Source organism: Hypomesus nipponensis, chromosome 16 (genome assembly GCF_054491055.1).
Source record: "Hypomesus nipponensis isolate SF chromosome 16, ASM5449105v1, whole genome shotgun sequence".
NCBI lineage: Eukaryota > Metazoa > Chordata > Actinopteri > Osmeriformes > Osmeridae > Hypomesus > Hypomesus nipponensis.
In genome coordinates, this window is record NC_140376.1 from 3,425,421 (window position 1) to 3,438,215 (window position 12,795).

The following is a 12,795-nucleotide window of genomic DNA, read 5'->3' on the forward strand; positions in this document are numbered from 1 at the left end:
AATATCCTTTGAACCATCTTGTTGATGGGCACATTTATTCTGAACTGTATTTGTACGTTGATTGGAGTTTTAGTTTGAAAAAATAAGGTTTTAGGAAAGTTTAAAAAGTGTATAGGGAATATGCATGAGAAAGTCCATAAATTTAAACACGAGTTACATTTACATTTTGTCATTTACATTTACTCATTTAGCAGATGCACAATTTAAGTTCTTATAGATTTGATGTACCCGTCTTGTTTTCATTTAGAGGGATTCACCTTCATAGCCTATGTTTGGCTTCCAATCCCAAAGCCAACATGAGGGAGGCAGCATTCAAGACTATTAGAGCTAATAACCAATCTCATGGTCATAAATAAAACTATTCAGAGCAAATAAGTTAACCAAATTGGTTGGACGCTGCAGTTACTAGGTGCATGTGTTCGCTTGGAAACAAAGCATAGAGACAACAATGGTCAGAAATAGACCAACATACATGCAACAGTCCAAGGCCTGGCCTACAGCGAGTGCGTTGTGTGTGTGTGTGTGTATGTGTGTGTGTTAGTGAAAGAGCGAGAGAGAGAACAAGAATGACAAAAGAGAAGATTCAATAAGGTGTATAATAGTTAAATAACCTGTAGCTATGATAATTTAATATAAATAGAGTCATGTATCTCCAAAGAGACCAAGATCTCATGAGCTAACAAGACACTGAAAACAAAATGTGACCAATTGCCATTTATGCAAATGTCTAGGTCAGTTTGGCCTAAAATGACTATAGGAACTCACTAGATGACGATTTATAATAACTCAGTTACTGCATGGTGTAAAGATTTGATTTGAACCGGACTGTTGTCAGCAAGATTTAATCATAATTCGGGCTTCATCATGCCATGAACCTCTATCAATTACAAAGACCAATTCTCCGTGAATGGTAGCCAGAATTAAATGTGGGAATGTGAGTTTATAACAGTCGATCTGGTTTATTTTTAAATCACACAAAGTTCATAATAGAAGCCAAAGACTTTACAACTATGTACAACTATGTTGGCAACTGTTTTAACATACTGCAATTGCCTTGCCATCTAGACTACAGTAAATGTTGATCTAACAATAACATAAACTAAGGAACGAACATATAAGTGTGGCATATCGCTATTTAAAGTACTGTTGTGACAGACTTCATTGAATGGTTGCCTACTTCTGGAGCGTTGTCTCGTGAAATTATCGCAGGCACGGAGGCGGATGAGTCTGTCGTCGCTGTAAACCAATAGCACCGGTGAGAGGGCGGTTTATGCTAATTTAGAGGTGGGCTGAAGCCAGCTGCTGCTGGTGATGTTGAGCGCGGTTGGAGGCAGCGGTCCTGAATCAGCTTCCAGCATCAGGTGGACGTCTTTCTAAACCAAGGCTGGCAAGATTTACTCTAGAGACAGCGACAATTTGATTTAAAACAACAAGATATCATATTAACTGTATCAGTTGCCATATTTGTAATACCCGTCTCAAACGCTGAAGTCAAGGGAGGAAAGAAACCGGAGAAACATTAGACAACAGGTGAGCATGAGATTCATTTGTTTTTTTTTCCTTTGATGAAATCCTGTGGTCTCATAATATTAATTCTTCGCCGTCTTTCTAACATTTGAAAACCGAAGGAGGGTAACATGTTATTAACGTGGTGCATCTGTGTTATTTCGCCTTTATGGAGGCAAACAGCATCCCCAAATTAGATGGGATGCTTGGTAACTTAGGGACAGACCAGTCTAATATTAACTCGAGTATTTTGAATGACGTCAGTAAATTAGTAATTATTTTGAAGTCTTTGGGCCACTTATTCTTAGCAAGGACAGTCACAGAGGCTTTATTTTTAGTGCTGAAGCTTGTCCTCGTGTATCTTTACAGATTTGGGAAGTTAGTCGTACTGGTACTCTACGGGCCTTTTTCTAACGGATCAAATCATAAGCTATAGGATTAAGTATTTTGTTCACAAGTTCCAGTTGTTTTCAACGTCTGAAAGAGATGTAGCCGAAAAAAGTAGCCTAATTGGTTAATGTTTGGCTTCAATGAGACTGATATACTGACCTATACATTCAATTAATTATTGAGCTGTTGAGGAGCCATTTGTAATTCACACCATTATGCTGTCAGTAGAGCTCAGCAGTTGTTTTAAACTAGTTAATATTCAAATTGTGATTCCCCACAACACAACCAGTTAAGGACAAATACTCAAAAGACACCCTGAAATTGAGGCCTTGTTAATACCATCAATCGTATTTGATTCTTAGCCTGTAGATGTATTTTTCGATTCATAACTTCACAATCTCTCTAGAGTTGAAGAAACTTTAAATCCAGCATCTCTTCTGAGGCCAACCATCATACCAAGGCGTTGACTATCTCTGGTCTTCAAAAATCCCATGACCTTTTTAAAACGATCAGATGTCCTGAATCCAGCCTCCACCCTCTCTATTCTCGCCCTATCAGAAATATCCAGGCAATTCGATTATCTCCTGTTAAAATAAGCAACATATTTATTCACCTCCGCTTTGCAAATGCCTGGCCAGTGCAGGGACCTGGTGTAAAGAAGCCCACATGCTTTCTTACGGATTGACTTTCTGAACTTAAAATACACAAGAGCCATAGAAATGAAGACATATTAAGTTTTCGCAACTCAGTTATAGTTTCCCTACAAACGCTACCGCCTACCACAGATAGTATGAAAGATTCAGTGACAAATTAGGTGTCAACTTTGTAGTGTTGCTAAACAACAACACTTCCCCTTCTATCATCCAAAGTTACAGATTACGGGTATACAAGTCATTCATTACACCCTTCAGAGTGTTCGTCTTGACTCTGGGTTTTTCTTCCGAGTCAAGGATATGCAAATAGGAATCCAACTTTCAATTTCAGGCAACGGTTTTAGGCCCATTTTCTCATCTTGCCATTGAGACGGAATGACTGACATGAGAAAACAGACCCCTGGGATGTTTTTTCACGTGTTATCAACTCTACTGCATGGTTTCGTATGAGCGTTATTTTACTCAAGTGCAAACTGCGCCTTGCCTTCTACTTCGGGCAACAATTCGCAAATGTGTGAGTTGGACGGCTAAACCGTATCGTTCATTTTACGTGTGTTTGTTTAACAGACGCGTTAAGGGACGTGCAAAATTGCAAATGACACAAAGCAAACATTTTACCTTATTATTTTACCATATTACCTCTGTGTCAGGGTCGACGCCATTAACATCAATATGTTGTTGACGCCATGTTGTTATAGCATCAACATGGTTCGTGAAGGACAAAGCTGTTTGTTGTTGGATTTCACGTTGTGTTGTCCCTGTGAGACATCCAGCAATTAGTCTGGTCCCCAAACCCCAGGGGGCAGTTTGTCTATGAGAGAGTGGGCCTGGGTTACAGTAAGATGCCTGCCATGTTTGTGTGTGTGTGTGTGTTCGGTCTTTTCCATTGTCTGACCTCTGGGAAGGCATCAGAGGAAGTTGGCCTCTCCCTGAGAGCCAGCCCTCGGGGGGCTGTGTGTGTGTGCAATGATTGCACTATTACAGAGTTCTCTCCCCGGGTGCTATCCTTATTTTAGTGCGTCGATCAAGCAGCGTTTACATTAATCAAGAATTCTGGGTTTATTTCTGGAAGGCCTGACTTTCTCCCCCTGACTTGAGACACATTTTCACATTTCACAAACCAGTCATCGGAATGTAAAACTTGACAATCCATTTTTCACTGGACTCCCCAAGACTGTATGTAAAACGCAGCTACAACCTTAAAAACCTCAACTGTCAGTGTAACTATCTTATAGGACCTCACTACATCCCATAATGTTATGATACGAGGAATGAGTGTTCTCTGTGTACCAGCTCTGTGGAGAAGGTTTGAAAGAGCTCCACCACCACAACGAGGCCCCCTTATCCTTTGCTGGTAGAGTGAAGGAGACACTGGCCCCTTGAGAGTGACTGGTTTTGTCTGTGGTGAGTTGGTTATCATCTGAGTGACAGGAACATTCTGATAAAGATCTTGGCTCCCCCAAACCTCACATCTCCCCACCTGCCTCTAGTCTCGGCATGCTGACTGAATATAATCTGTTTTAGTACAGTCTATGAGTCAATCAAACTTTTCAGTTGGTTTTAAGTCCTGTTAAACCTTAAACTTAATTTCACTTGTACACTTTCTTAACTTAAAGGACGATTGGGTCCAAAACAACGTACAAAATGATCCCAGTTTGAATCCAAATCAATTGCGATTAATGTGAAGAATCCTAACTAATTGAGTGGTGTGTAAGGGGCCAAATATGAGATGTCATTGACAAGTGTAGCTAAAAACCCTCTGACAGCGCGAGGCGTGCGTCTACCATATCCTGTGCCGCAAACGCCGTCACTGCAGTGAACACAGCGCTTTATAAGGTAATGATGGAGGTCGAGAGGTGGATTCCTCAGAAATGCCCCAAATGCCTGTGTGCCAAGCGTGGGCTTGGGGGGCAGCGGGCCCTGAGGGGGTCGTGGGAACACCTCATCATATCCGCTCGCCATTCAGAGGACCGGGCTCCAAATTTAGATGAGGTCACATGTCCAGTATGAGGGGAAAAACCAGGGGAAGCTCCTCTGGGCTTTGCACCAGCAGAGAAGGACACAGGAGAATGCGATGGTTCAGGGTGGTCACGTCCCTGAGTAAAGCAGGGAGAAGGCCTGTCGAGGCTGGCGATGCTGCGGAACAACCGCTGCAGTGATGTGGCTGCAGTGATGTGGCTGCAGTGATGTGGCTGCAGTGATGTGGCTGCAGTCACGTGGCTGCAGTCACGTGGCTGCAGTGAGGTGGCTGCAGTGAGGTGGCTGCAGTGACGTGGCTGCAGTGACGTGGCTGCAGTGAGGTGGCTGCAGTGAGGTGGCTGCAGTGAGTTGGCTGCAGTGACGTGGCAGCAGTGACGTGGCTGCAGTGAGGTGGCTGCAGTGAGGTGGCTGCAGTGATGTGGCTGCAGTGAGGTGGCTGCAGTGAGGTGGCTGCAGCATGTTGGAGATGGACGTGTAAGTTCTCTTCACTACAATGTGCAAGCTCACGGAGAGAGAGATAATTAGCTGGAATTGCAGCCCTGTATCGAGTTTTCTGGGGTTAGGGTTGAGAATCAAAAGCTCATTTAGTATAACTCCTGATGTGTTCTGAATCCCAGTTCAATCAAATCATCTTTCCTGTATGATGATCCTAGTCCATCCTAGTGCATTGCCCCCTCTCTTTTATCAGGGGAGTAGACATCTTGAATCCTGAGCCTATCCATACACCTCTTTTTCCAGCCTACCAGAACCTGGGAGAAGAGGGGGTGGTTTAAAGCTAACTTTCCCTTCTCTGAAACACACTATTTTTCTTCCGCTGGCTTTCACCATGAAAGGGAGATGTGCTATTTTTAACCCTCTCTCTCTCTCTCTCTCTCTCTCTCTCTCTCTCTCTCTCTCTCTCTCTCTCTCTCTCTCTCTCTCTCTCTCTCTCTGTCTCTCTGTCTGTCTGTCTTTCTGTCTTTCTGTCTCAGTTCTCTCTCTCACTCTTTTTCAATACCGCTCTCTCTTTTCTCTATTTGTCTCCCACTCTCCCTCCCTCCCTCAGTTTGTAGAGCTGTTCTTGGGGTAACCCAGACTGAGGGGGTGTCAGAGCGGACAGTAGGCACAGTCTATCTTTAGCCCCCATCGCCTAATGGTGATATAAATAGATAGCACGCCATCATGAGGGGGGAAGGGTGGGACCGAGGTCACTTAAAGAAAACAGAAAATGACTTTCCCATCAGTACCGTACAAAGGTTAAGAGCCGTGCACTGTACAATTTTCACCAACAGTCTTTCCTCTTTGTATTGCGATTAAGGCAGTCACTTCAACTCTTACATTTCCTGGATGATATTAATGCAACGAGGACAAAAAACATAGAAAATACAATCTTTTTTTTTTTTTACTCTGAACCAGTTCACATAATTCTAGAGGTAAATTGTACATTTTACATAACATGCATTTTTGTGATGATTTCAAACAGGACATCTCAGCTACGAGGATCTTGATTTATTTATATTTTTTTGCAGGTTCGACCACGTGTTTAGAGCCGTAGCAGAAGACCATGGGCCGAAAGAAGATCCAGATCTCTCGTATTCTGGACCAGAGAAATCGACAGGTATAAGTGCTTAACCTCACCTGACGCCAAGGCAACGCTCATGTCTTAATAGACTCCAATAGAATCTCTAAATGTCATTTAATTCCTCCTCTAGGTGACATTCACCAAGCGTAAGTTTGGTCTGATGAAGAAGGCCTATGAGCTGAGCGTGCTGTGCGACTGCGAGATCGCCCTCATCATCTTCAACAGCACCAACCGCCTGTTCCAGTACGCCAGCACTGACATGGACAAGGTGCTGCTCAAGTACACTGAGTACAGCGAGCCCCACGAGAGCAGGACCAACACGGACATCCTGGAGGTGTGTAGAGCTCTGAGAGAGACAGAGAGAGACAGAGAGACAGAGAGAGATAGAGAGAGAGAGACAGAGAGAGAGAGAGACAGAGAGAGAGAGAGAGAGAGAGAGAGACAGAGAGACAGAGATAGAGAGACAGAGATAGAGAGACAGAGATAGAGAGACAGAGATAGAGAGAGAGAGAGAGAGAGAGAGAGAGAGATAGAGAAAGAGCTGTGTTCTACAGCATGGCTTCTCTTTCTCTCGCTCAAAATTTAAAGCTTCCTCTGTCTCTCTTCCTCTCCTTTTCTACATCTCTCTGTTTCCCTCTCTCGCCTTCTCCCTTCCTCTCTCTGTCTCTCTGTCTCTCTGTCTCTCTCCCACTCTCTCCTTTCCTGTCTCTCTCCGTCCGGTTTTGTCTTCTGCCGTGCGTGTGTGTGACTCGTATGTTATTGTGTCCCTGCCGGGTGCAGACCCTGCGCAGGAAGGGCCTGGGTCTGGACGCGGCCGAGCTGGAGACGGAGGAGACCGTCCAGGAGGGGGCAGACAAGCTTCCCCTCAGCGAGGGCATGGATCTCTCCGTTGCCAGGCAGCGCTACTACGTGAGTAACACCTCTTCTCTTGTTCTTCAGATCGCACTCTCGAGGTCAGAGCTGGAAGTGGGCCCAAACTGGCCTTTGATTCATGGTGAAAAGTGGAACATTGGCGTGACTCATTTTCGGGGGGAAATTGTTTTGTTTTTTGTGCATGTGTGTTAGATAATATTTTAGACAAAGGGGGTATTTACTGTAATAGAGGAACAGACGCTTTGACGGTTAAGTTGACCTCATTTCCTAAAAAAATGTTTTATATCACCGAGCTGTGCAGTGTTTCTTGTTTAGACAAGATTTCAAGTCTTATTAAATGTGTATCTTTTGTCAACAGCATTATTAATCACCTGTCTGCAACTGAATTATATTTCAGACTGTACCTGATCCTTATCAGATAGAGAATAAAGCGACGTGTTAGCTCCAGCAGTCCAATGTTCTGTGTTCCTCCTCAGGCTCCCTCCCTCCTCTCCCCTGAGGCCCAGTACTTGGTGTCTGCAGGCTGTGAGAACGGCTTCTCCAATTCCTCCAACCTCGGGTTGGCCGCCCACAGACCCCAGGCCTTCAAGCCCCTGGGCCCCAGGCCGGGGTCAGCCGGCCCCCCCAGCCCACACGCTCACGCTGCCTTCATGTCACCACACTCAGGTGTGTGAGTAGGGCCCTCCATGACATCACCTCCATGACACCCCTACATGACATCACCTCCATGACACCCCTCCATGACATCACCTCCATGACATCACCTCCATGACATCACCTCCATGACAGCACCTCCATGACATCACCTCCATGACATCACCTCCATGACACCCCTCCATGACATCACCTCCATGACATCACCTCCATGACAGCACCTCCATGACATCACCTCCATGACATCACCTCCATGACATCACCTCCATGACAGCACCTCCATGACATCATCTCCATGACAGCACATCCATGACAGCATCTCCGTATCCCGTGCTAAATCATTCTGTAGCTAGCTATTCAGAATCAGAATCAGCATTGGTTTTTATTGCCATGTAAGTTAACACAAGCACAGAATTTACAGTGGCAGGGAGGTACATACAAGAGACATACGGATCTTAATAAAATAAAACATTTATAAATAAAATTAAACAAATATTAAATAACTAAACAATATACTAAAGAGCTAAACTATGTAGATATAAAATAGATATTAAAATATTCTATAGTATCTTTTCCCTTCTGTCTGTAAGTTAATTTTTGAATTACTGTCAAATTGTGGTTTATCTTGGTAACTGTAGTCGTATGGGGTATTTCTCTAGAAGGTTTCCCTCTGTACTGAACAACCATTTTGGGATTGGTTAGTCTGTTGTCCCGCACCCATGAACCTCAAGGTCCATGCACCCACCGTACTTTAGCTACCACAGTGGCAGAGCTTCCACTGAAGGCCCCGACTAGCCGGGGAGAGTTTGTGTCTGCCATGGACGTGTGTATGCCTGTAGTCCTGTCTCAGGGCTGCGTAGCCAGCTGTGGGAACACACAGGAAGAGAGTGAGGGTGTGTGTGTCTGTACTTATCTGTGAGTGTGTGTGTGCATGTGTGTGTGTGTGCGTGTGTGGGTGGGGGGGGGGGGGGGGGGTGAGACTGAAACTTGCCCCCTCAGTGAAACAGGGGCTGGAGACAGCTTTGTGGTTTATATGCAGAATATTTGACAGCTGCTGGTCAGCTTCGCCTTTTCCCTCACACCCTGTAGCTATTAGTACACATTCACATGAATTACCTTGCTGTGTACTTATAGCTCAGTGTGTGCAGTTCCCCGCATCTAGAGTGGTGTCTGCCTTATTCTGGTACTCAGATGAGCTCACAGGAAAAGGCTTGCTTAACAGAGAAAAACAGAGAGAGAGAGAGAGAGAGAGAGAGAGGGAGAGATAAAGACAGAGAGAGAGAGAGAGAGAGAGAGAGAGAGAGAGTGAATTAATTCTGGGTTGCGAGTAACAACTTGAATATCACTTCCTGCTTCTCCTGGCTAGGTATTGGCTACTCGATGTTTTCCCATGGCAACCTGAGTCGGGCCTTGGAGATGAAGAGTTCGCCCCCGCTAAATCTGGGTAGTGAGAACCGGAGGGGAGAGACCCACCCCGGGATGGTGACCTCCCGTACCAACCTCAGCAACGCTGTAAGGAACTACTGTGCTGCACACAGTAGAACTTGAATCTTATAGTTCAGCTCAAATACTTGCAGACTCTCACCTGATAAGCAACAAGGAAGAAGGGGGGGGGGGGGGGGTCACAGATGTAAACCAGATCAACATAACTTCATATGTCTACTCTCCTTTACTCAATCTGATTTATAACTCATCATAGGCATGCTATAACCAGTTATTATTTTTGAACGTAAACTAATGTGATTTGACTGGATGTGATCCTCTTTGCTCTGACCAGAGAGGCCTGCTTTACCAGAGCATGCACCCAGGGAGCCCCATGGTGACCATGGGCAAGGCAGGCCTGCTGGGACACAACCTGGGTTACAACCTGCCCTCCTCCGGACCCCCAGGTAAGTCCACTGGAGGGGCTGTGGACGATGTTCGTTCTGATAGTTTCCTCCAGCAAGTGTCGCTAAAGAGGCTGTATCACAAAGCACTACATTACATTACGTTTACATTTTAGTCATTTAGCAGACGCTCTTATCCAGAGCGACTTACAGTAAGTACAGGGACATACCCCCGAGGCAAGTAGGGTGCCTTGCCCAAGGACACAATGTAAATTTTCATGGCCAGGAATCGAACCGGCAACCGTCTCATTACTAGCCCGATTCCCTAACCGCTCAGCCACCTGACTCCTCACTAAATAAACAAAGATTTTACATCTGTTGCTACTCCCCTGAGAAATTTAAGTTTAGTTTTTGGGAATAGAACATTTAAATCGTGCCGCTAAACAGTCACAGGCGTGTTGTTTTATGGTGGAACGGGTCATAAAGGAGGGTTCTCTCTGTACTTCCAGAGTACAGTCCTGCAGGTTTCTTACAGCGGAACCCGGCCAACTCCTGGCAGCCGACCCAGCAGCTCCAGGATCAGCACGGAGCTCACCTCAGCACAACGTAAGATACAGCCTCAGGTCCCCGTGTGGGCTGTCCCTCTTCCTGTGGGTACCTCTCCTGCAGTCTTTCTCACTCTCACTCTCAAATACTCTCTCTCTATTGCGATATATTTTCTTTCTCTCTCTCTTTCTCTCTCTCTCTCTCTCTCTCTCTCTCTCTCTCTCTCTCTCTCTCTCTTCTCTCTCTCTCTCTCTCTCTCTCTTTCTCTTTCTCTCTCTCTCTCTCTCTCTCTCTCTCTCTCTTTCTCTTTCTCTTTCTCTCTCTCTCTCTTTCTCTCACTTTCTCTGTCTATTGCGATATTTCTCTCTTTCTATTTCTTTTACTCAGTCTTTCTCCTTCTTTCTTTTTCATTTTTCACTCTTTCTATTTCTCTCAGTTTTTCTCTCTCTCTCTCTACCCGCCATCTGAAATATATAACATGCTCCGTCTCTGTTCATTTGCTGATTACAGAATGTCCAGCAGAGGGTGCTCCTTTCCCTCCCAGACTTCCACCCCCACCCCTCCACCTCACCCCTCCCTCAACCTCACCATCAAATCCGAACGGGCCTCGCCCGAGCACATCTGCTCCCCAGCGTCCCCCCCCCGGCACCACCTGATGCAGCGTTCTCCAATGAGAAACCCCGATTCCACCCACCACTCCCCCCTGGAGCCTTATCCTACCAATGAGCTGGAGGACTTCTCCAAGGAGGGCTACCCGCCTGCCCAGCACACCGTGGAGGTGAAAGGGGGGCTGCCACTGAGGCAATTAGAGATCAGCGATGGGTGGCAGAGATAGCCGGCGGAGCCGAACCAACAACACGTGCCTGGCGCCACCCACACCCGCTGCCAACCAACCAACCAACAAGCCTCTGACACCCACAATCCACCAGCCCAGCCAATCACGTGGCTGGCCCACACAGCCAGGGGAGAAGAGGAGGGCTCCCTCATCCCAACACTCCTACAGAAAGACCCCTTCCCTAAGAGCTGGTCTCCCCTTTGTGATGAAGGTGTGCCTCTGCATGTCTCCTATGATGACATTTTGTCACGTGTAAATACCAACCCTACTTTTCCCCAGGGGGAATGTACCTGTCTTTGCAGATGGGCCGAGTCTGCCTTGGTTTAATCCACAAGCCCCTTGCTTGTGGGAAGAATAGTCTGATTCATATAGCCATGCGCTGTGGCTTTAGCTCCAGAGTAGTCTTTCACACTCTGAGGCCCAGTTACTGTACATATATAACTTTAATGCTTTAGCCTTTAGCCCAAAAATCAATGAAGTGGGCGTCTCACAGGAGAGTGATTAGGGATCGTTCATCATTCGGCCGCAGCTTCCCCAGGAGGCCTCAGTACTGAAACCTGCTTTACACAAAGGCTTTCTCAGGGATTTGGACCCTTCGATTCTTTCGACGGGTTCTGTTTGAAACTGAGATAGTAGAGAGCAAAGGTGGGTTTTTTTTTGTTTGCGTTTAGCATTTGGTACTTTCTGTACTGAACGTTTTCGTTATGTCTCTGCGGAACACAATCACTTCAATCAGAGACCAAAGGCTAAGGACGGAATGTAATGTGTGCTTTATCTACTTAAACGCCGTCACAGTTGTGTTAGTAGTACCTTGTTGGTATTGTCTTTCTTAATTGATACACAATGTCACAAACATGCCAAAGCATAGAATACTCTACAGCAGGAGTTATCAAACCTTTTAGGGCCAGGGACCACTTACAGCGGAGAAGATTTTCCAAGGACCCCCCCCCCCCCATAATCGTAACACCCATTCATCATACCCTTTGCCCTCTTAAATGGACACAATATTCTTGTTTTATTGGTGCAAATAGTCCCCATCTGTAGATTATTATATATTTTTTAACTTTTTAACGATACAGCACAATTTTATAATTTTGGGAAAATTAATTTGTGGGACCCCACTTTGAGAACTACTGCTGTAGTGCACTGGTTTGTATACCTGAAAGAAAGCCCTATCGGTTTATTATGCTTGGTGAGGGATGAAGAGGCTGTGCGTTTGATCAGTGTGGCGCTTACCTGCTGTTATTCATTCATGATTTTGAATAGATCTCTGAGTTGTTTCACATGAAATTTAAATAAAGTGTCATGAATAACAATGATATGTTGTTATTTAAACAGGATACATAAAGTACCTGAATTTGTTTCAAATATGTTGTTGCTTCAAAAAAAACAAACATATGTTGTAGGTGCTGCGGTAATCTTTCCTTTGTGTTTCGTGCACTGGATTTTAGCCATGATTTTGTGTCATGCATTCTTTTGCGTTTATAATTTGGCTGAGAAATATGCATTAAAATGAGCTTTAAATGGCAATGTTAGTTGATTCTGCTTATTTATGTTCCTGTTCTGTTTCGTTACTCTTTGGACCACAAGAGGTCAGTATGTCTTACACTATCAATTCTGCAAGAGCAAATAGTTTAGGAATAATTCAGCCATTGATTGCTGTGGGTCATTCATTCTCTAACTTTCTGTGACAAGTGTCAAGTTCAGCAGTGAGACTGTGATGGAATCCAGCTGATTGCGTAATTAGACCTGTAATGTCCGTGAGAGGGTTTGAGTCCATTATGGCTCTATACCTGCCATGTGGTTTTATGAAGCTTGAAAAATAAGCAGTTTATATGTATCATGCTGATATACAGAGGTAAATTTGGAACCAAAAGTGAATGGTAACTGGTATTGCACACATACTTTAATGAAGTAGGCAATTTGTCCATCATTGAAGTAATCAATGTAGCCTGTCTCTAATGACAGTAC

The 12,795-nt window shown here is 44.9% G+C and overlaps 1 protein-coding gene across 1 annotated transcript; it reads left to right on the forward strand.

The window, feature by feature from the left end:
- The first annotated feature begins 1,294 nt into the window (after positions 1-1,294).
- Positions 1,295-12,140, forward strand: mef2b (myocyte enhancer factor 2b). The gene is made up of 9 exons (XM_084676034.1): positions 1,295-1,530; positions 6,038-6,126; positions 6,221-6,424; positions 6,871-6,999; positions 7,440-7,629; positions 8,984-9,129; positions 9,395-9,506; positions 9,953-10,049; positions 10,500-12,140. The coding sequence occupies exons 2-9, from the start codon at positions 6,073-6,075 to the stop codon at positions 10,822-10,824; spliced, it is 1,257 nt and encodes a 418-aa protein (XP_084532160.1). The 5' UTR covers positions 1,295-1,530; positions 6,038-6,072; the 3' UTR covers positions 10,825-12,140.
- The last annotated feature ends 655 nt before the right edge of the window (positions 12,141-12,795 follow it).